Below are 23,015 nucleotides of genomic sequence, written 5' to 3' on the forward strand. Positions count from 1 at the left end.
CTCCAATAAGAAAAAAGTAAAAATAGTACTACCCAGTTTGGCTCAGTGTATAGAGGGTCAGCCTGTGGACTGAAGAGTCACAGGTTTGATTCTGGTCAAGGGCACATGCCCAGGTTGCAGGCTTGATCCCCAGTACGGGGCATGCAGGAGGCAGCCAATCATTGATTCCTTCTCATTGTTGATGTTTTTATCTCTCTCTCCCTCTCCCTTCCTCTCTAAAATCAATTTTAAAAATATATATATATATTAAAATAAATAAAAGTCATTGCCAACTTGATAGGCAAAATATTTTAAAAAATAAAAATAAAATTTAAAAAAGCTCTTTGTTAATATATATATCTCACACACACACCAAAAAAAGGCCTGAGGTAGGTTGCAGGATATGGAACAAAAATGTCAGAACATTAATAACTGTTGAACTTGGACTCATTATACCAGGTTCATTTCTCATGTATGCTTGAAATTTCCATAATAAAAAGTTAAATAAAATATAGAACATTTTAAAAATGAATAAAACTGGTTTTTGCTAGTAACTACTTAAAGGACAGGAAGACCCGTCAAGTTGAGGGAGGCGACAAGGAAGAGAAGTCTCTGAACTTGACCTGAGCCTGGCAGGAGGGATGAAGGAGATGAGGAAGGGCAGGACCGAGGCACAGAGGGGTCAACATTCTCACCTGCACATCAGGGGAGTTTGTATTGCTGTAGTTGATAATGGGTGCTTGCTCCATCTCCTTGGACACACTATGAGCCCTTTGAGAAGGAAAATGCCCCCACTCCCCTTCACTCCCAACCCCTTCATCTCCCTCACATTCCCAAAGGAACCCCTTAATCCAGGGGGTAGCACAGCCACACCCAATCACCAAAGGACCAGAGTATTGGTCTATGGCTCCACCTGCTGGTGATGCTGGGAACTGAAGTTGACCCCCCCCCCCCCCCCCCCCCCCCCCCGCCTACCCGACACACAAAAACCCAGCTCCAATGAGAAGGGGTCAGAGGATAATTTTTGAGAAATCTGGTCCTTCCCAGCGGCGAAGATAAATACAGGCCAATTAAACATATACGAAACCTTTAATTTCATCACCATAAACATTATATTCTGATTGCTCACATACAGTATAAAATATTTACTCCGCTAAATAAATAAGACATGACGTTATTGCAAACGGCACTTAAAACCCCCCAGAGATATGCCCTCCTTAACCTAGGCAGGGGGTGCTCCTGAGATTCTGTGCGAGTGTCCCCAAGCACAGATATGCCCTGGGGGCCGAGACGGATAAAGGTTCGAGGAGCCACACTGAGTGCTTCTGGTCCCGAAACAGCCCCCAAGAGAGGCTGTGAAGCCAGTGGAGAAAGGTAGGGCGTGGGCAGTGCCTTCATCAGCCCAGTCCTAGAGGAAGCAGAGGGGAGTCGGGCGGGGCAGGCTGGGCCGAGAGAGGAGGGCAGTCCAGGGAGGCTGCTGAGACCTGCAGCCCAACCCTCCGCCTTTACCAGCCTTGGGTGAGAGGAGTTGGGATCAGCTGGGGCGAGCAGAGCTTCCGAGCTCCTGGGTTAGAAAGTTTTGGGGCCAGACCAATCACTCCAGGAAAAGGAGATGCTGGCAATGCTTGGCCCAGTCACCAGCCATCTCCGGGGGCCCTGTCGTTGAGGATGTCACCGCCCAGACACAGAGCTGGGAATTGATTCCCCTCTATTTAAATAAATAAGTTAAATATTTAAAGGTCTGTGTCCCTATGATGGAGACACAGAGGCCAACGAGCCATGTCCTGATGACACAGGGCTGGGGGCATCCATGGAAAGGCAGTGCTGGGAGGACAGGCAGTGTCCCCTCTCCCCTCAGAAATCTGCCCCCCAAGTAACTTCCATACTTTCAAATCCTGTGGGGGAGAGTTTCACACTAGAGCAACATTAGGGGAACCTATAGGATATGGGGGCTTGGAGAGAGGAGACCTGGTGGCTGAGTTTACTCAGCTCCCCATGTACCTTCTCTTGGTATGTCTTGATCAGGGCGCTAGCTGTTACCCCTGAGCCTGGGTAATCCCGCGAGAGTCCTGACTTCCAGTGCACGGTGCTAGTCAAATGCCCCGACTTTATCTCCCTCTAAGTCCAGACTTAGGCCCATGTGGAGTCAGCCACAGCCCTAAGGATGGGAGAGGTGGCAGAGAAGCCCAGTGCCCTATCTGTGCAGCTACGCACCTTACCGCCATGGGGTGGCAGCAGAGAGCCACACCACTTGGGCAGCAATAGAAACTGGGAAGCCAGCCCCACAGCCCTATGGAGCCTGGAAGAGGGGGAGCTGGGACCCAGGGAGGCAGGCCCTCGCTCAGTGGGTGGGAAGTGCTCTACACTGAGTATTTGGCCAGGTCACTCTTGTCAAATACTACCCGCGTAGCAAAGTAAATGGCAACCAGACCCAGGCCTGCGGCTGACACCATATAGGCAGTGACAGACTGGCTGAGCTGGACGATGGAGCCCATGAACAGGGACGGGGCCACCTGGGACAACAGGAAGGCACTGTCCAGGATGGCGAGGTCCAGGCAGATGCCCCTGCCTGGAACGACCCTGGCCTCAGGCGGCTCCCCCACCACCACACGCATGGAGACATCGCAGGTGGAGGCCCCGCAGAGCGCAGGCGCAGAGGGGAGCAGGCTGCTGCCTCCAGCACCCACGTGTCCATTGGGGAAGGGGGACGTGGCCTTGGGGCCGGGCAGGAAGCTGGTCATCAGGCTGTCTTCAGTGGTACCCCCTCCGGCATCTCCTCGGTACTTGGGAAGAAATACCTGGGGGAACAGAGGAAGGAAAAAGGGACGAGGATGGTGTGTACCCAGGCCTGGGAGTCCCCCGGCGATGAGAACACCAGTCCACAGGCCTTAGTGAAAACCAGGCAGCGGGTCAGAAACCTGAGCTTGGTCTGGGTCGAGTCAGAACCCTCTTCAGGACTGGGAGGCGGGCAGGGGGCAGGGATAGGACAAATCTGAAGCTAGAAGTCTAGTTGGCTGCATTAGGTCTGAGATCGGTGGCAGAGCTCACCCCTGACCCCCGGGGAGCCCATGACTCACGGAAGTGGGCAAAGACAGGTGCAGGCAATGCACAGGGCCAGGTGTGCCATCAGCGACTGCTGGAAGGGGCCTCCCAAGCCCTCCCCTCCCTGCCTGCTACCCCAGGAAAGACCAGTGAGGCTGGAGCCTGGAGGGGCCCCTGGAGTTAGAAGTGCTCCTCGGTCCAAGGGGAGGACCGGCCCCTGTATGTTCCCTGGCACCAGTGCACGTGCCCAAGCCTGGCCTCGGGACATCAGCCCCAAGCCCGCAGCCCGGGCAGCGGAAGAGTGGAGGCTGATGAAGGTTATCCGTGTGCTGACAGGTTCCCCCAACCAGAACCCTGGCCCCTCCCGCCATTCCTTCCCCCCTGCAGCTACCGATTCGGTTACCCAGCCTTCAGTTTGCTGCTTCCCTGCTACCCACTCATGTTCTACAAGGGCAGAGATACGTCTCCCCAAGTCTGGAAGCTCCAAGGACACACCTGCATCTCCTCCCTGGGGACACCCCAGCTTCTTGCCCGTCTGGGCAGAGCTCTGCGCCCAGGACTGTAGCTCAGTGAGTGAGGCCAGTGGAGGAGACAAAGTTGACATATAGCCTGGTCAGGAGGCTGCCCACAAAAGGGGGCCCCTGGAAAGGCTAGTGTGAAACCCCCACTTCAAAGTGTCCAGGCAAGTGGTGTCAGGCCGAGGGGGTGGGGGAAGGGAACAAAGGAAGAGGGAAAGACAGGAAAAGAAAAGAGAGAATTCGATAGGAAGAGGCAGATAAAGCATGAGAGGGGACAGTGAGGAGCCTTCCCGTCTGGGAGACCAAAGCAGGCCCAGGTCAGTCCGCCCCTCCCAGCCTCTGCCCAACACCAGGCCACCCCCGCTCCCATCTGCAGAAGCTGGGCCCCAAGGTCACCTGGCCCAGCCCCCTGCCCCCACAGCACAGCCCAGCCATCAGAGGGCTTCTTGGCACGACTCTTCAGGACTCCCCCAGGGAAGGATTTTGCACTTCCTGCAATCATCCACTCAAGTGCTTTATAATCCTGACACCAGGAAGTCGTTCCCAGAAGCTAATCTATACCCTCCTTCCGCAGCCCACGTCTCTGGCCCTGGGGCTGCCTGGCCTTCCTCTCTGATCAAAGGCTGCTTTCTCAAACTTCTCTTGCCTGAGCCCAGTTCTGGGCCAGCCAGCCCCACTCCACCCCACAACCCCCCACAACCCCCCCCCCACCCCCTGCCCAAGGCCCAAGGTAGCATCCGGTGTGAGTACCTGCCTCTCCCGGTGGTAGAGGGAGGCCAGCGTGTAGGGCAGGATCTGCAGGGTGGAGAAGGTGAACCCGGTGAGCGCGGCTGAGGCGGTCACAACAGCCACACTGCGCGACAGGCACGTGGCGCCCGCAGCCACGGGGAAAGCCACCACACTGGCCAGGTAGACTGCCCGCGTGCCGAATCGCTGCACCAGCCGGTCCATGACCAGGGAGAAGAGCAGGGAGGTGGCACACTGCAGGAACAGCCCCAGGCTGCCCATCCGGACTCCTAGACAGAGAGGCGGGAGAGAGGCAGTCAGGCAGGGAGGGGGAGGGGCCCAATGCAATCTGGGGGTGCTCAGAGTTAGGGGCCATGGACACCTGCTGCCCAAGACCTGCTAGGTCAGCCCTGCTCCCCAGCACCCTCCTCCCCTACCTGTAACCCCAGGAGTCTAGGGAATGTGGCCAGAGCTACTGGCTAAGGGCAGCGGAAGCCGCTTGGAGGGTCGATAGGCAGCCCCGGCTAGTGCTCAGCTAGCTAGGAGGAGAGGGACACAAAGACAGTTCCGCCAGAGGCTCTGAGGTTCCAGGACACCTGGGCCGCAAGGTGTTGGCAAGGAGATTTGGAAAGTCAGGAGTGGGGGCAGGGGACACCACTGAACAGGCAGACCTGACACGCCAGCCTGGACTCCTCCATTCCCTTTGGACCTTAAATCAGCGCAGCCTTTTCTGTCCCTTTGGGACAAGGGCCCTGATCAAACCCCCAGAGCAGCCCCAGGCTCTACTGAGACTGCAGGCTCAGCTGCTCTGTAACCTTGAGGAGCTGCAGGCAGAGGCTGGGCCCGTTTTCCTGATGGGGAAGTCAGGGTGCAGAGGTGCACAGCTACCTGCCCAGGCACAGGTGGTGGGCATGCCCCTATGCCTGAGCCCCCCAACCCCCCTACTCCGCCCCCCCCCCCCGCCCCCGCCAAGGAGCCTTACCTTCATCGTAGTGTCTCCGGGCTTCAGTGCCTGGCTCAGCCCTGGGCACACCCTGGTACAGCCCCTCGCCCACGAAGTCCGTGTAAAACAGCGTGAAGGTCATGAATGCCATCCAGCTGCACAGCTCGGCCACAAAGAGTCGGCGCAGGGCATGCGGCACGCGGCAGCAGAGCTGGTGCAGCCGGGGAAACAGGGCGCCCAGGTTCCGGAAAGCCAGGCGGGCGCGACACGGGCAGCCGCGGACTGGCCTGGAGGGGACGGACAGCCCTTCTGCTGGCTCTGCTGGGTCCAGTGCTGCCTCCTCGACCACAAACAGTGTGGCCGCCATGCACGTGAGGAAGATGAGAGTGAGCAGGCCGAAGAGACACTCTTCCTGGGTGCCCAGGTAGGGGGCCAGGATGCTGGCGTCCCAGTCGATGGCAGGCAGGAGGTAGCCCAGGCAGCCCCCGAGGCTGATCATGAAAGCATAGACGGAGAAGGCCTGGCGACAGTGGTCGGGGTCCCGGAAGAGGTCAGAGAGCAGGGCCTCCAGCGGAGTGAAGCACACTTGGCCGCAGAAGTCCAGCAGCCCCACGCCCACGATCAGCAGTGCCAGCTCCAAGGGCCTGGTGTCCGGGCACAGCAGCCCCGCCAGCCAGCTGGCCCTCGGGATGAGGAAGAGGCTCAGCAGGACGCCCAGGGACAGGGCCCAGATGAAGGGCCTCCGGCGACCATAGCGCCCACGCCAGTGGTCACTGGCTGAGCCTAGGAGTGGGACCGAGACCAGGCCCAACACTGGACCGATGCCTGCAAGAAAGGCAGGTAGTGTGAGCCAGAGGCTGGGGCAGGGGCAGGGGGACCAACCTCCTTGGGGAGGATGGAACGACCGTGATACTCTCACAGGGAGGACCGCTCCTGCCCTGGGCACTGTGCTGAGTGCTTAGGGACTCTAATGTACTCCTCACAGCTGGGATCACTAACGCCCCATTTTCAGATGGGAAAACTGAGGCGTGGAGCGACGGATGAGTGAGGCTCGTGTCCAGGGCTAGGGCGAGGAGGGCGGGAGGCAGGGCTTTGGCAGGGGGTCCGACTCCAGAGCCCATCATCCTGGCAGAGCCCCTGCCGCCTGGGAGTCGCACGGGGCTGCCCACTTGCCTTTAGTGGCTTTTGCAGAATTCACCCCACAGGTAAGCAGGAGCCCTGGCTGGGAGACCCTGACCCTACTACCCAGAAGCCAGCTGTACAGCTGGCTAGGTCACTAACTTCTGATAGACCTCCACTATCTTCTCTGAACTAGACACCCTCCACGGCTTGCAGCAAGCATTAAATGAGATAATAGACAGAAATGAGAAAGGGCCAGCCCAAGGGGAAGGGCCATTTCTACAGTGTCCCCATGAGCCGGGCATGATGCAGGGCCAGGGGCATAGTGACGAACAGGGCATGTTGCCTTTTCTTCTTCTTGGGACCCTCTCAGCCCAGACGGCCCCCTCTCCCGCCAGGTGGCTCTGTGGACAGGGGCACTGTTGCCCTATTCCCAGGTGACATGTATCTGGAACAGGAGGCAGGAGGAGGTGGTGACTTACCCAGCACCATGGTCATGAACTTCTCTTCGACCCCCACTTCCAGCAGCAGGGGTGGCACGTAGGTGATTCCCGCGGCCAGACACACCTCCAGGCCGAAGGTCAGCAGGTTCACCAGCAGGAGCTGGGCTTTGCGATGCCGCAGCAGGCGGCTCACCCACAGCCTCTGGACCATGGCGGGCCAGGTGGGTAGGGCTCTGACCCCGTCACTCGTTCCAGAACCGCCCGGTCCCAGTCCCGCTCCAGGCGCCCAGGCCTCTCCTCCTCACGGCCACAGACTGCCGAGGACGCAGCCAGGAGCCCATTTCCGCCAGCCCTCCGTGCAGGTCCGGCTTCTCAGCCCATGCTCAGTGCCTGCTGCCGCCGGTGCCTCGGTGGGGACATGTCACTCAGATCCTAAAAGGGCAGGAACACATCCCACACTGAGTGCGAGGTCCTGGGAACCGGGGCTCCAGGATTTGCTCCGATGGCCCTGAATCCTGGTCACTCCCAGGCTGGTGCTGGGCCAGGCTGTTCCCAGGTGCCAGCCTCACAGGGGTGTGAAACCACCAACTGTCAGGTGCCACCCCCTGGCTGCCCAATCAGGAAGTGCATGTTAATATTAGCCTAAGGCTGACATAATGAATAAGGTAAATATGATTTTTAAACCTCAGCACACTCCAGAGCCAAACAGATATTGGTTATTCTCTGTCTTGGATACCCTTGCAAGTGCCCTCGCCTGCTGGTATGGAAAAAAAAAAAAATCAAAGCAACTGAATTCCCGGATCCCCAGGCCCTGTTATCGAGGTGCCCCTGGAAACCCCCACCAGGCAGGGCTGATTTGCTTCTCTCTCATCTCCCAAAGCTGGGCTGTTCCAGTCCCCTTTGTTAAGAGCAGCGCCTCCTATTCTGCACTGCCTGGCCCCGAGCCATGTTGCACCAGAACTCCCACCCCCACGGACAGGACGAGGGGAGGGGAGGGAGGCTGTGGTTTGCTGGGTGGGTCTGAATCTGTCACGGAGCCGCTGAAAGAGCGCTCCTCTCCAAGAACCTGGGCCTGAACACCTCTCCCTTAGCTTCTTTCTGTGCTTGGCATTCACGCAGAGGAAACATTCCCACGTGTGCTGCCCGGCTGTCCCGGGACAGTGGGGACAGTGGGGCCACAGCTGGGCCAGGCTGTTCCCAGGTGCCAGCCTCACAGGGGTGTGAAACCACCAACTGTCAGCAACTGCCTTGCCCTGTGACCCCTGGGCTGGCAGGATGCCCCACCACTTCCCCGGCAGCCTTCCTCTGCTCCCCAAACAACTCCATTCTCAGCAGAGAAGTCCCTCAGCCCTTCCTTCCAGGCCTGACCGCTGTGCCCAGAGATCCCACCCTGATCCTGCTTCATAACCACAGCACCTACTAGTGCTGCAGTCTGCCCTGTTCAGAAGTGACCACAAAAGAGGGAAGATCAAGTCAGCCACGAAGAGGAGGCATAGAAGGGGCACCCGGGTGTGAAAAGGCAAGTCCTCTAACCTGTCCTCCGTGTCAAAGGAGGTGGGTGCACCGAGCCCAGGCCACAGGGGGCTGGAGTCGGGAGCCATCCCTTGCCTCGCCGGCTCAGTCCGACAGATGCTGTGGCAGCGGGCCAGGCTCTAGTCTCCTCCCCGCTGGGAGCACCCTCAGCCTCCACTCATCCCCTCTTCCAATCTCACTCAGCATCTCGTAACTTGGCACTTCAACCTCTTTTATCTTTTCAAATGACAGCTCCACAGGGCCTTGTGTGTTACAAAATGCGTCGTAGGTGCTCTCTGCACTGTGCCACAGAGAAATCAGATGGCTATCAATCCTGGGTAGAGGTCTCCATCCCATAACTGCCACGGGCTCTGCAGCTGGCAGATCAGATAAGGCTGAGCCACCTCCTCCCCAGAGTTCCGCCCAGACTCAGCCCATCAGCGCTGGGGCAGGGCACCGGCTCAGTGACATGGGAAGAGTGTAAAACAGGGGCCCACAAGGCCCCAAAAGCGGGGTGGGGGTACCGGATACCACTGTTAGCTGGGCAAGTGTGGGTTCAGCTTGAGCCAAGCCCCTCCCCAGAGGCTGCATGGCCGTAGCACCCCCAGAAGGAAAGCAGTCGATGGCACAGAGGCCAGGGGTGCCTTCCAGCGTGGAGGGAGGGGTTCTGGGTCAGAAGGCTTCCAGCCCAGTCCACTCCCTGCCCGCAGCCTGGGTGGACCCTGGACACTCACCTGTTCTGGATTTTAAGGGCCAGGCCCTCCCTGGGCAAACAGAAGTGGTCAGACCCAGCCTCACCCACAACCTTCCCCCATTTCCAAGACCTGGTTGCTCTCGTTTAAAATAAATTGCAGCTCTCCAGCAACTATTAATGACCCACCTGCCTCCCTGCCTCCCTGCCCCCCCAATCCAGCTCCTCAGCCCACAGGGGAGAAAAAGAAAAAGGGGTGCAGAGAGGACTCTCCCCTCATCCACCTACAACCCAGATAGCCCATTAGCCATCCCCCCTCCTCAGCACCTCTCCCCTCCCCCCAGAGGCGCTAACCTGGAAACCGGGGCTGGACCAGGTGAGGAATTCATTGAAAGGAGTAGGTTAGGAAGTCGGCTGGCTCCCAGCCCTGCTCTGCCCACTGTTCTTAGGTTACTGAGCCCGTCCGCCCCTTTTTGATGTCTATGGTGTGTGTGTGTGTGTGTGTGTGTGTGTGTGTGTGTGTGTGTGGGGGGGGCGGTGGCCAGGGCACTGTCACCACCCGAGGGCTTTGCTCCTGCCAGCCTGGAAGTGCCTGAGGAGTCCTAAGCCAAAAGAATGCTCTCCCCTCCAAAGCCCCCTTTCTTCTCCTGGCATTGACCCCAGTGCCCCAGACTGCCCCCTTCATCCCCACTCCGGGGCCCTCAGGGGGAGGAAGTGACCAAGGGCTCCCTCAGCACTAACTCCAGTCCCTCCAGGCCGCTTCCCTGGCTCAGTGGGGGCAGCGCAGCCCCTCTGGCTCCCAGGCCCAGAGAGGTGGGAGGAGAGGAAGGGGCTCAGTACCACTGCCCTGGCTACACTCCTACAAGCAGCCCCAGGGCACGGGCTAAAACTTGAAAGTGGTGGAGCACTGCCAGTCCCCGTTTGGGGAGCTCCTGTCCTCCCCAGGGGACGGGGGAAGGGAGACAGGACCCAATTCTCCCCTGTACCCTCCAGGCCCACTGCTCTGGGAGCATCTGCCTGTCAGGCAAACAGAAGATCAACCCAAAGAGGCAGACTCCACACACCTGGTGGGGAGGGGTGGGGAGGTACTGAAAGGGGGCGCCTAGCCAGACCTCCCAGAAAGGAACCATGGCCTTCAGCCTTCGAGGACAAGACCTTCTCGAGTTCCAAATGGCCTCCCTCTTCTCCTGGTCCCCAGGACAGGGCAGCAAGAAAGCTGGAGGGAGCCCAAGACTCTGCGAACCTTCCTGGGGCTCCGCCCAGGCCATCCTTCCTCACCCCGGGGAGCAGGACCCCAGCCCAGAGAGCCAAGGGCCCCGCAGGGTCAGTGAACTTGCCTTCTGTCTGTCCAGCTCCAGACACGAAGACCTAAACAGCGCCCCGTGCTCCTCCACGTGGCGCCCCGGGGCAGGCGGTGGGCTCGGCCACACCCACTTCAGGTCAGGCCCAGCGGGGAGTGTGGGGAAATGAAACAGCAACGCTAGGAGCGTGGCCTGAACTTTCTCCAGAATTCTGATCACAGGGGAGGAGGCGGGAGGAAAGGCAACCGAACCCACTCCCTCGGCTCCCCATGGCAGGGAGGGTCAGAGGGACGTATAAAGGGGCCTTTGAGGGCTTTCAAAGGGGCTCCTGCCACCCCGCACGCAAGGCTGAAGGGGAGCTGTGGGGAGCAGAGTCCCTGGGCTGACACTGACAGACAGAGGCCGAGGGAGCCGGGCGGAGGCAGCCCCGCGGTGGGCCAGTGTCAGGCAGCAATTCTATGGCCTCTTTATTCGGGCCAGCGTCCCCACACCCCGCCCGGGCACATCAAACGGCAGCAGCCCCCACCCTGACCCCGCCGGGCAGGCGACTGTGCCCTCCTCCCTCCACACTCACAAAGACAGCCGCCTTTCTCACAGCTCCGGGGGAGGCTCGCTCCTGTCCCCCTTCCCCAGCCCTCCCCCTCCCCAGAGGAGGAAACTGGGGACCGGGGAGGCTAGCCAGGGGGGTGATGACTCAGCGGCAGAGGGGTGGGGTTTCTCCAGGCCAATCTCCCCAATGAGAGGGGGCGGAGGTCCCACCCCAGGCCAGGACTGAGGGTGGGGAGCAACCTTCAGGTGGAAGCTGCAAGACCTCAAGGCTGGGAGGATCCCCCCTTCCTCCACATAGGACTGGACCCCAGAATCGGGTTCCAGGTTGAGCTCTCCCAGGCCCTCTAGGTTGGGGGCAGGGAAGAGATCTGGGGATTCACCAGCCCAGCCACCTGTCGGCCACCCCCTTGCTGCAGTCCCTGGGACCAACGTCCTTGGCCTTTCCCAGCAAAACCCAGCACACTGCACTCCAGAAATGCAGCTCCACAGGAAGCCTTAGGACACCCCAGAAAGAAGCCAAGCTGGCAGCCGGGGCACCTGAGGGTGAGCATCCTTGTGAGGCAATGAGCTGCCGCTGTCTCAGGGCCCGTGTCCCTCCCTGGGCAGCTGGTCGAAGGGGCACAGGATTAGACTGTGCATCATTGGTGCAGCACCCTCCAACCCATATTTCGTCTTTGATTCTCTGGGCTCAAGTACTTCCAAAGAAGCGAGGGTCTGCTTTTCCTGGCCCCACCCCATAAAAAGGCAGAGATTTGCACAAATAGCCAGGGCGCACGACTTAGAAGGACTCCCCCTGCCCACACCACTCAGAATGCAACCCCTGCACCTTACGAGACTTGTGAGAATAAGGGCCAGGCCGAAGGAGGAAGATCAGTCCCCTCCCAGGCTGGCTCCCTGGCTCCCGCCTCCCCCAGGGCCCAGAGGCCAGGGATTTAGCGTCCGCCTGCTGCGCTGCCTTTTCTTCACTCGGACTGGAAGCCTTCTGCTTAGCAGCTTGTCAGAGAGAGCGAGGGGGCTGCAGGCTGGGACACAAAGGGGGATTAGGGAGAAACCTCTAGGCCCACAGAGTAATCCATCAAACTCTCTCCCGGCTGCCAGCACCAGCCCCTTCCCACTCAATTCCCCTTCCAGCTGCTGGGGGCCCCCCACCCCCTCCAGCTCATGAGCCCTGTCATGTTAGGCAGCACAGAGAATCCCAGGCCCTGGGGGGCCCGCGGGGGCACACCACAGACACTGGGAAAAGGGCAGCGGCCCCCTCCCCGCACTCAGCCCCAATGTGTGAAAACCCAACAGGTGGCAGTGGCTTGGAGGAAAGTTGCTTTTGTTGCCCTGTCTGAGCCGCAGCCCAGCTTCTGAAAGGAGCAAATGCCGGAGGAGGCCGGGGGAAGGGAGGGGGGGACAGTCCCTGAGCTCACTCTGATCTCTCCTCCCCTCTCCAATCCAATGGCAGGCCTGACCCTCACCTTGGTCAGCCTAAGGCCAAGCACCTCCCAAGGGTCACCTGGCACCACGGTGACAGTCAACACAAATAGGCATCTAACTCCAGGCAATGGGTCTCCCAACCAGGCTTCCTTTCTGGGAACAGCTGTGACCCAAGGTCACACTGAGTCACCTTGACCAAGTACCTCCACACCAGTGATGGCGAACCTATGACACGCGGGTCAGAGGGGACACGCAAACTCATTTTTGTGGTTGATTTTTTCTTTGTTAAATGGCATTTAAATAGATAAAATAAATATCAAACATATAAGTCTTTGTTTTACTATGGTTGCAAATATCAAAAAATTTCTATACGTGACACGGCACCAGAGTTAAGTTAGGGTTTTTCAAAATGCTGACACGCCGAGCTCAAAAGGTTCGCCATCACTGCTCCACACCAAGACAACCTAGGTAGCTCTCTTTCACTCCCCCACCCCCCACCCCGGGGCCGCAGACCCCTGAACCTGGCAGGTTCTGAGGGTGACCTAGACTCTGCCATCAGTCTGACCTGGGTTTGCATGCCAACTCCACCACTTACTCTGACTGTGTGACCTTGCTCATTGGCCTCCCTGAGCCTCCGCTCTCCCATCTGCAGTTAATAACAGCAGCTACCATCGAGACACTATGTGCCAGGCACTCCTCTGAGCATTTCAATCTCCCACCTGCCCGATGAGGTGGGTACATGAGTAGACCCATTTGACAGGCAAGGAAACTTGGCTCAATACAACCAGCCTCATAGCCATTAGGTTTGACAGAAAGTACAGGGAGACCTGGTTTCTCGAAGATCTCCCATCTCGAACAATTCCCTTCTCAACCTGACAGCCCTTTCATGCTGATTCTTGTATGATCAGTCACGCATCTCTCAGGTGACAAAGGAAAGCATGTGCAAATATGAGTCAGTTACCACTCACTGTTAAAATCTCAGGATATTGTGCTGTGAATATTTTCCTGTTTTTGTTTTTGTTTTTTGCTGCTTGTAATTATTGTTAAACTAGAGGCCTGATGCATGAAATTCGTGCAAGAGTAGGCCTTCCTTCCCCCCGTCTGGCTGCCAACACCGGCTTCCCTCTGGCACCGGGACCCAGGATTCCCTTGAAGTCTAACTTTCATCCGGAAGGTCGTCCAGAAGGATGTTCAGTCTAATTAGCATATTACCCTTTTATTATTATAGAAGACTAGAGGCCCAGTGCACGAAATTTGTGCACAGGGAGGCGGGGAGTCCCTCAGCCCGGCCTGCACCCTCTTGCAATCCGGGATCCCTCAGGGGATGTGCGACTGCCAGTTTAGGCCCGATCCCGCAGCAGTCAGACATCCCTCTCGCAATCCAGGACCACTGGCTCCTAACTGCTTGCCTGCCTGCCTGCCTGATCACCCCTAACCACTCACCTGCCTGACTGATCTCTCCTAACCACTCTGCCTGCCTTCCTGGTCACCCCTAACCACTTTGCCTGCCTGCCTGATTGCCGCTAATAACTTGCCTGCCTGCCTGCCTAATCGCCCCTAACCACCTCTGCCTTGGCCCCTGCCACAGTGGCTTCATCTGGAAGGATGTCCGGAATGACATCTGGAATGCTGTTTGGCTGTCCGGTCTAATTAGCATATTATGCTTTTATTATTATAGATTTTCCTTTTTTACTGTACATTTCCTTTCCTTTTGGTTAAATTTTCATTTACATTTACTGTCCTTTTTGTTTTTAAAGTGTTAATTTATAGATTAAACAGTACAATAGATATGTACTATGTATAAGAAAGATTAAAACAGGGAATCATTTGGGGGGTCTGGGACGGATTAATTCAGTTTACATTATTTCTAATGGGAAAAAGTGACTCGGTTTTCGAACAGCCTTCCAGAACGAAGGTCCCACTGGCTATGGAAGTTCCTGGCAGCCTCTTCCTCAGCTGTCCAGGCCTCTTCGGCGGAGCAGTCTGGAGAGGTGGCTCTTTCCCCAACAGGAGCAGCAGAAGTCAGAGAGTGACCAGCTACCCCTTTATTCTCCCTTCCATTCTCCTCTCCTCCCCCCCCCCTCCATCCCCCCCTACACACACTAGCGCCTCTTCCAGCCCCAGAGGCAAGAGGAATGCCAAGAATGTAAATGCCTCCCCAGGTGTTGGCCCCACCAGGTGAGCAGAGGTCAGTGCAGCAGACCTGCCTGCTGTAGGAGGCTGGGGAGGCAGGTGGAGGGACAAGACGGATAAACATCCCAACGTTATAAGACAGGCAGGTTCCCGTCCACAGGGGAAACCATCACAGTGGCTGATACCTACTAACTGTCCAGGAGGTGTCCGGCATGTGCTGGTAACTGACATACCTCCTCTCTCTAATTCATACCATTTGTACAATCCTACAAAGTAGGTACTATTTAATATTCCTATTTCCCAAGAATGAAAACTGAGAGATCCATGAACATGCCCAAGGTTGCACAGATAAAAAGGGTTGAATGAAAAATTCAAACCATTTGAAAATTCTGGAAAGTGCTCTGAACTGGGAGCCAGGACAGTGTGGTCCAGTTGCAGAAACTCTTACAGCTGTGCTTCCTGGACAAACCATTTCACCTCTCTGGGACTTGGCTTCCACACCTGTAAAATGAGAACTGGCTGTCTCAGGTTCTTTCCTACTCTACAGCTCTGCGGTCTCACACCCACCACCACCACCACCGCCACCACAAAAAACCCTCCTTCACTTGCCTTCACACTGCTCGAGTACATCCGAGTGCCAAGGGTCAGCGGTCACCTGAAACTGAGCCAAGTCACCGAGACATCTGGGGGCAGAATTTGCCCTTTTCCCTATGCCCTCCCAGAGCTGGACTCTGTAACTGGCTGAAATTAGTGACCAAATTCTTCCTCTGCTCGGGCCACAATAAATGCTTCCCTACAATGCTGGGCAGTGGTCCCAAGAAATCCCTACGCCCAGGGTGGGGAAAGAGGACGGATGTGGGAGGATGGGGAGTTGTGCACATCCTCCAAGCCCTGGGAAGTTCCCTCTCTCTGTTCTCTTTTCCTTCTTTTTTTTTTTTTTTTTTAAATATTTTATTGATTTTTTACAGAGAGGAAGGGAGAGGGATAGAGAATTAGAAACATCGATGAGAGAGAGAGAGAAACATCAATCAGCTGGCTCCTGCACACCTCCTATTAGGGATGTACCCGCAACCAAGGTACTTGCCCTTGTCTGGAATCGAACCTGGGACCCTTCAGTCCGCAGGCTGATGACGCTCTATCCACTGAGCCAAACCGGTCAGGGCTCTGTTCTCTTTTCTTCTTACAGCCCCTGCGAAGTGAAACTCAAACTGGCCTCCCTCCTGGTGAACTTGAACTTTGCCAGGCAGCTCTCCCCATCTGCACAGATGACCCTTGTCCTCTACCTGCAGCCTGGCCTCCCTCGGAAGGAAAGTGTACGGGAATGAGGCCAGAGATGGAGGGTCCAGCAGACCCGCAGATGAGCAGAGCAGAGCAGAGCAGGGAGTCATACAAGGGTGCTGCTCCCAGCTCTGCCATGTCCCGCCTCTAGGATCTCAAATGTGATGGCATCAAAGAACCTTGCAGCCCTGATATTTTAGGGTCTGTGACCAGCCCCATTCCAGAGGCCAGACTCCGTCCTATGGAAATGTGTTCTCAAAAATAGTCACTGGTGAGCAAGGGGCAAGCAGGCTCCAAAAAAGACTCTGTTATGATTATGACTATGATTATGATTAAAGAGCTCTAGTTTGCCCACCTATGGAGGAAATATGCCTCAGTGAGAACAACCTAACCTCCCCCAAAGGAACACCAAAGAGCACTGAAACTCACCTACTACCCACCCAACCATCTCTGAGCCCCACTGTGTGCGAGCCCCCTGAGAAGGTGCTGGGCCAATGGACTGCAGCCCTGTTAGCAGAGGTGGGACAGGTGCAAAGACCCATGTCCCTCCAGTGGGGCGTGTTCAGTTCAAGGACCTCCTAGAGGAGGTGGCCGTGTTGCTGAGCCTTGAAGGATGAGCAGGTGGGAACAAAAAATGAAAGGAAGGAAGGAAGGAAGGAAGGAAGGTAGGTGAACAGGATGCAGAAAAGGGTAGATATCTGCAAAACACAGCCACTGAGGCCTGGGCCTTCCACACCCACCCCCTCTCCTTTGGCCCCTCCCCAGTGAGGTGTGGTGGAAAGAGTACCATGGCCCGCTCCAGCTGGTTTGGCTCAGTGGATAGAACGTCGGCCTGTAGACTGAAGGGTCCCGGGTTTGATTCCAGTCAAGGGCACATGCCCGGGTTGCAGGCTTGATCCCCAGTCGGGGGCTGTGCTGGAGGCAGCTGATCAAAGATTCTCTCTCAGCATTAATGTTTCTATCTCTCTCTTCCTCTCTGAAATCAATAAAAAATATTTTAAAATACAGAAAGAAAGAAAGAAAGAGAGAGAGAGAGAGAGAGAGAGAGAGAGAGAGAGAGAGGGAGGGAGGGAGGGAGGGAGGGAGGGAGGAAGGAAGGGAGGAAGGATGGATGGATACCAGACCCCAAATTAAGGGGCGAGTTTTGATCTCAGATCTGGTCTAAGAGGACATTCATCAGCACTGGGCCTGTTTTTGCTTCCAGTCACCTGCCCTCCAGGGCCTCTCTGAGTCCTGTCCAGCTCAAGTCCCACGCCTCCTGCAGGGCTGCCTGGAACCCACGCTGTCAAGGACCCCCCTTTTCTCCCAAACCTCCCGGGAGCCCTCAGGGCTGGATACTGATAGCTCAGGGTCATCCTGGAAGGCTCGCAGCACTTCCCTGCCCCCCACCCCACTAGCCCTTCAGCTCCTAGACAGCAGGGAGCACAGCCCCCACCCAGACCATGAGAAGAGCAGTGCTCAACAGAAGGCCTCACAGGGGAAGCTGAATCGGGGTTCCTGTTTGATGTGATTTAACCTGCGTCCCTGGGATTCATGGCAGGGCCACACGCAAGGTTTCCGGGCGCTCTGCTCTCTCATGGCTGGAGCCAGGAGTGGGAAGCTCTATCGTCACGCCCTAGGAATGGGCCGCATGCTGGCAGCTTGGACACTATCTGTCAGCTCAGAGGACACTTGAGATTAGAGAGGCAGGGGGCACGGCAGAGACCACTGGGAAAGAGGGGCTGCGGCCACAGGCTGGCTGCTCCCGAGGGCATCCTGCCTGGCTAGGCATTCGGTATGGCCGAACTTTGGTGCGTGAAGGACTGTGGGCTATGGGACCCTTTGCCTTGCCGTCTCATCCCAGCTCCCAGAGGGTCTGGTATCCAGGATTAACAAGGACGGGAAGGAAACAAACATGTACTGAGCTCCTGGTCTGTGCAGCACTTTGCTACACGTGCCTATCTCGTTTAATCCTCCCTGTATGTAACCTCGCAGGGTGAATAGTATCATCTCCATTTTACAGACACAGAAACGAGGCCAATAGGTGAGAGAGGCCCAGCTCCGACATCAGAAGCAAGAGGCGCCCTAGCTGGTTTGGCTCAGCGGATAGAGCGTCGGCCTGCAGACTCAAGGGTCCCGGGTTCGATTCCGGTCAAGGGCATGTACCTTGATTGCGGGCGCATCCCCAGTTGGGGGTGTGCAGGAGGCAGCTGATTGGTGTTTCTCTCTCATCGATGTTTCTGACTCTCTGTCCCTATCCCTTCCTCTCTGTAAAAAATCAATAAAATATATTTAAAAAAAAAAAAAAAAAGAAGCAAGAGGCCCCCGAAAGTCATTCAGGGCCCAGCGGCACCTCTTCCCATGGAGAGCAAACACCGTGCAGCAGAAAAGGGGACTGGACAGGAAGCTCTGGCAAGATGTCAGGACCATCCCGTGACGGCTCCGTCACCAGCCCCTGGCCCCGAACAGGGACACTTAACACACTGGACAAAGCTCCACACTCCAGCGCTACTGCTGGGAGTCAAGTGGCATCGGCGCTCAAGACACTGGGCCTGGCACCCGCTGGTCCAGCCTCGGCCCTGGCTGTCCAGCAAACAGGGCCACCGACTGTTCCAACGACAGCCAGGCTGGACACCAGGGAGCAGTGCGAAGGTCCCCGTGGGGAGGGGAGGAGCTGAACCCACATTCAGGGCACACCCTCTCCACCACAGCTTCCCTACAAATCGCAACGAATAACCTTTCTGCATGGGAGGCTCTTGACCTTTCAGAATATACACTGAGTGGCCAGATTATTATGACCGGCCAGATTATTATGACCACCCCATCAGTACAATGAAGTGAATGAGTTATGCGAAGAATAATAATAAAACCTTGAGAGTATTTGCTTAGGAAGTTTTCAATATTCAGTATTTTTGGAAGTGTCAATGAAGTACTGATGGGGTGGTCATAATAACCTGGCCACTCAGTGTATATTATCTATGACCTCGCGATTCACTTCCATCCCCACTTGAGGAGGGAAGGGGGACGGGGTGACTGGACAGATGAAGAAACAAGTCACACACGATACTGACAGGGGGAGCCCAGGACATCCAGTCCTGGTGTGTTCTTTGCACCAAACCACAAGTTCAACCGCATGATGTGTCATTCACAGCTTCCATATAGTTATAAATGGTGTGATTCCCTTGCTAAGAAACGCTGGTCTCGGACCGTAAACCACAATGCTTGTCTTCATTGCCACCACATAACAGCAGCTGGCACTGGTCCAGCTCTTTTGACCTACAGCGGCTGCGTTCGGAGCGTCACCTGCATGCGTTCATTTAATCCTCACAACACTGTGAGGTGGGTCCCCTTATCCGCATTCGGAGCGGGGGAAGAGGAAGCACAGAGGGGTGAAGTAACTTTCAAAAGGGGAAATAGGATCCAACCCCAGGCAACGGGGTGCTGCAGCTCAGCCTCTTCCCTCGTCACACTGACTCCCCAAAGTCCGGGAGACCTCGCTCCCAAAGAAACAAGGTCTACAGCAGAACCCGAGAAGGGAGTCCCAGCCTGGGGACCGCTGTGCAGTCAGGGACAGTGACAGATACACTGGATGTGGCTTATATTAGCTGACACTTACTGAGCACATCTTTCCTGTTGGGCACAGTCAGCCCAGTGCTCTCTCAGTGCGATTTAATAGAGCTATCACTGTTTACCTTTTATATATCATATAGAACTGTATTTATAAATATTTTCATTTGTTATATTTGTTGTCTAATAAATAATAAAGCTACAAGTAGGTATTATCATTAATATTATTATTATTATTATTATCCTCATCCTCACTTTGCAGCCACAGATAGTGAAGCTTAGAAGAGGTTAAGCAACTTGTCAACATTCCATAGCTAAGAGAGTAGCCAAGATGTAAACGCTGTCTTCCTGACAGTCTGGGTTTTTATCCATAATGTTGTGCTATTAGACGATAATGTTCCTGATATTAGTGCTTAATTTCACTTCTGGAGTCCTCAGCCATCCCCGCCTCTCTGCCTTTTCTCTCCAGGGGCCGGACAGGCTGGGAAAGGGGAATCCACACCATCCCTCCACCACCCACGGGCCCAGAAGGACCTGAGTGGACCACCAAGGATCACTGTCCAGCTCCTCCTCTTGGGGTCACTCGGAGAGCCAGGAGAGGCAGGGAGGTCCCCACGCACTCCGAGAGTCTGTACAAAACTCCCCGCCACCCACTAAATCGGGGCCTGTATGCCCACAGCTGCACATTCATCCACAGCTGTATTTTTATCTTGAGACTCATCCTGCTGACTCAAGCTTCAGTTTTCTGAGCCCTTTTGGAACAACAGAGTCCTGGCTCCATGACAGGCCTGGGGGGAGGAGATAAGGGAGGAATGAGGGAATGGGACCCATCCAACTAAAGGGCCCCTGACCTCACAAACAGTCCCACTCCCTCCCTCTGAGAAGCTGCTCTGTGGGTTTCCTCGGGCTTCCCATCCAGCCTGCACCTCCCAGCTCCTGCCTTCCCCACCCTCCTAAGCCAGCCTGTTGCCCCAGGCCTGGGCAGGTGAGTCCACCTCAATCCTGGCTCTGAGGGGAGACCGGCTAAGTGCCTCAGGAGAAGCAGCCAGAAGCCCCCAGAGCCTCGCTCCATCCCGGAGCAATGCCTCCAGGAGCCCTGGTCCACTGGCTATGCCCAGCCGCAGGCTCCAGGACAGCAAGGCAGCAGCGGGGCTGTTCTTAATCCCTGCTCCACGGAGGCCCGGTCTGTGCAACAGCAGAAGGGCAAGTCCTCGGCAGGTACCCGCCACCATGCCAAACCTCTTGCTCCCCCCAACTCCGGCCTCCCCAGAAAAGAGGAAGCACAGGGGAGAAGGAAAAGCTGAGGAGATCAAAAGTGTCCGTCAGGAGGAGAGAAGCTGATTCAGAGGTCAAGGGCAAGGGCACATCACAGGGCTCCAGGTCCCTGGAAGGGCTGCCCCTGGCTCTGGAGAAACCCTGCCGGTCCCTGCGGGCTTCTGCAGCAGGGGAGCCTGAGCCTGGAGCGCTGGGGAGCTGGAGCAGGGGCCCAGTACCACCTCCTCACACCGGCTGCTCATCTCAGGCCCTCTCTTCTCTCCCCGAGCCCGGGCAGGCAGGGCAGGAGGGCTGAGCACTGAGCTTCCCTCTTCCCTTCTTTCCCCCTCTCCCCCCCACTCCCCATGGGGGTAACCCAGGCTGAGAAGCAGAGGAGCCCGCACGCGCGCGCGCACACACGCTCCAGCCTCGACTCCCTGCCCCGAGCCCGGCGCCAAGATGAAGGTCCCAAAGGGCTCAGTCACCTTTCCCGCGGGCGTCCGGCCCCTTTCCCGGCTCCCGAGTCCGGGACGGTGCGCGCCGCGGTGACTCATCTGCCCCTTTCCGGTGGGGTGAGACAAGGGAAGAAAATACATGCAACTTTCCAAAGAAAACTCCGCCGCGGAGGTGCAACAGGAGCGAGCGCCGGCCGCCCGCCCGCCGCCAGCCGGGGACCGCGGGGCCCGGGCGTCCAGCCCAGCCCGCCTCCCGCCTCCCGCCCGGAACGCACGGACCCAGCGGGGACCGAGCGGGCGCCCCGCCCTCCGCCGCCCGGCCGCCTCCTCTGGGGCTCGAGGCGACGGCGGCGCCCGGACGGCCACCGCGCGGTCGGTCCCAGCCCGCGGGGCGCGAAGCACGCGACCTCGCGGGGCCGCGCCGCGCCCCTCCCCTCCCCTCCCCGCGCCGGGCCCCCGGCCCCCGGAGGAGACGGGGCGCGCTCCTACCTGGCCGAGGCGAGCGGCTGTCACCGGCCGGCGCGGCCGAGCTCGGCCTCCTGCTGCCCCACGCGCGCCAGCCGGCGGCTTTTAAATCTCCAGGTTGCTCCGCGGGGGGGAGAGAGCATGCGCGCTGGGGCGGCCCGGAGGGGGCGGGGCGAGCGGGCCGGAGGGGGTCCGGGGGGTGGGGGGGCCCCCCAGCCGCGGAAGCGCGAGGTCTCCGAGCCGTCTTTGTAGCCGCGACCGCGACGGGCAGCCCCCGCACGGCTCCGGCCGCCCTGTCATTACCTCGGGCAGCGCACCGCCCCCTCGCCGCTGCCACCCAGACATTTAGGTAACAGCGACCCGGCAGCGCGCGGCACCTCCCCTCCCGGCAGCCAGGCTGTGGCCGTGACCTGCTGGGGCTCCGCGGGCCATGCCCCGGTCCCCAGGCAGAGCGGCACCCCGCCCATCCAGGACCAGCCCTTGCAAGGAGATGTCACATTCTGTCCCGAGTTACTCGCTCTACTGTTTGCTGTTCTCTGGGGCAGAAAGAGCTTCCTGATACCTGACTCAGCCCCTCTTCCTGGAGTTGAAAGCCAAGTTCCTTTTCTTTCTCTCCTTGGGGTGTGTGTGGGGACGCGGGGTTGATACTTGTTAGTGAAATGCGCCCTTTGTCAGCGGCTGAACAAGGTCCCCACAGATACCTGTTCCCAGGTGCCTTTGACAAGCGTGGATCGAGGCAGGTGGGAGGCAGAGCGCCGGAGGCCCGGGCTGGCCAGTGTCTTTGTTTCCTCCCTGGAGTGTTATCAGGATGGGTACGTGCAATTGCTGTGGGAAAATCACAGGAAGATGCCTCTGAAGGGACGGCCTTGCCACGTGCCACGGGCTGGGCACGGGGGGGGGGGGGCACTGGAGTCCAGCGCTGGCTCTGCCGCCAACCAGGTGTGACGTGGAGCAAGTCCCTTCCTTATTCTGGGCTTCTGTACAGAGAAGGGTTGGCCAGGGCATCTCTGAGGGCCCCTCCAGCTGGGAGGCAAAGAAGAATGGGAAACAGAGAAGAGACAGAAGAACCGTGGAGCCCTGATGGCCTGGGAACAGAGTGGTGCAGGAGGGCGCAGAGAAGAATCAAGAATCTGCCTTTGGAGGCTGGCCAGTGTGGCACAGTGGGTTGGGCATCTCCCAGGATTTGAAAGGTTACACATTCAATTCTGGTCGGGGTTTCGGCTTCATCCCCCACAGAGGGCAGGCATGTGTCTCTCTCCCTCTCCCTTCCTCTCTAAAAATCAATTTTTTAAAAAAACACCTATCTTTGAGTCATTTAACAAGTTTAACATGAAAACTAGGAAGCACTTACCCCTCAGCAGGTGACCCTCCAGGTCCCCAGGGGCTTTCCAAAGCCTTTGGCATCCCCATTTGTGGCCAAGAGAGCGACTAGGAGCCCTGGGTCTCTGAGCGGGTGTCCCCACAGCCCCGCAAAGGAGGGCAGGAGTCAGGGGGAATTCCAGGTCAGTTGGAAAATTACAGAGCCAAGAGAGACTGCACGTGGTATTTTCCAGGCGTGGGGAAACAGCACTGGGAGCAAGAGGGAGGTTTTCTGTCTCAGAGCCATAGGGGTCCCCTTCTCCCCTCCCTCATTTTTTGC

The 23,015-nt window shown here is 57.4% G+C and overlaps 1 protein-coding gene across 5 annotated transcripts; it reads right to left on the reverse strand.

Annotated features, from left to right (window-relative positions):
* Window positions 1-1,049: 1,049 nt before the first annotated feature.
* On the reverse strand, window positions 1,050-21,554 carry SLC45A3 (solute carrier family 45 member 3). Of its 5 annotated transcripts, XM_036343132.1 has the most exons (7): window positions 21,401-21,536; window positions 20,942-21,016; window positions 19,737-19,990; window positions 6,810-7,202; window positions 5,248-6,033; window positions 4,290-4,555; window positions 2,340-2,777 (listed from the first exon to the last, which is right to left on the reverse strand). In XM_036343132.1, exons 4-7 carry the CDS (start codon window positions 6,979-6,981, stop codon window positions 2,340-2,342), a joined length of 1,662 nt encoding a protein of 553 aa, XP_036199025.1. In that variant the 5' UTR covers window positions 6,982-7,202; window positions 19,737-19,990; window positions 20,942-21,016; window positions 21,401-21,536. The 5 variants fall into 5 exon arrangements, with proteins under 5 accessions (XP_036199027.1, XP_036199025.1, XP_036199024.1 ...); XM_036343131.1 differs by lacking the exon at window positions 19,737-19,990; XM_036343133.1 differs by lacking the exon at window positions 20,942-21,016 and having other exon boundaries at window positions 21,401-21,535.
* Window positions 21,555-23,015: the final 1,461 nt, after the last annotated feature.

This window comes from Myotis myotis, unplaced genomic scaffold (assembly GCF_014108235.1).
Source record: "Myotis myotis isolate mMyoMyo1 unplaced genomic scaffold, mMyoMyo1.p scaffold_m19_p_18, whole genome shotgun sequence".
Lineage (NCBI taxonomy): Eukaryota > Metazoa > Chordata > Mammalia > Chiroptera > Vespertilionidae > Myotis > Myotis myotis.

Coding starts and splice junctions, on each gene's coding strand:
- SLC45A3 (XM_036343134.1), bottom strand. CDS start 6,981: ATGGTCCAGAGGCTGTGGGTGAGCCGCCTGCTGCGGCATCGCAAAGCC. Junction 4,556..5,247: donor CCGGAGACACTACGATGAAG/GTAAGGCTCCTT, acceptor CTCTCTGTCTAG/GAGTCCGGATGGGCAGCCTG. Junction 2,778..4,289: donor TCTACCACCGGGAGAGGCAG/GTACTCACACCG, acceptor CTGTTCCCCCAG/GTATTTCTTCCCAAGTACCG.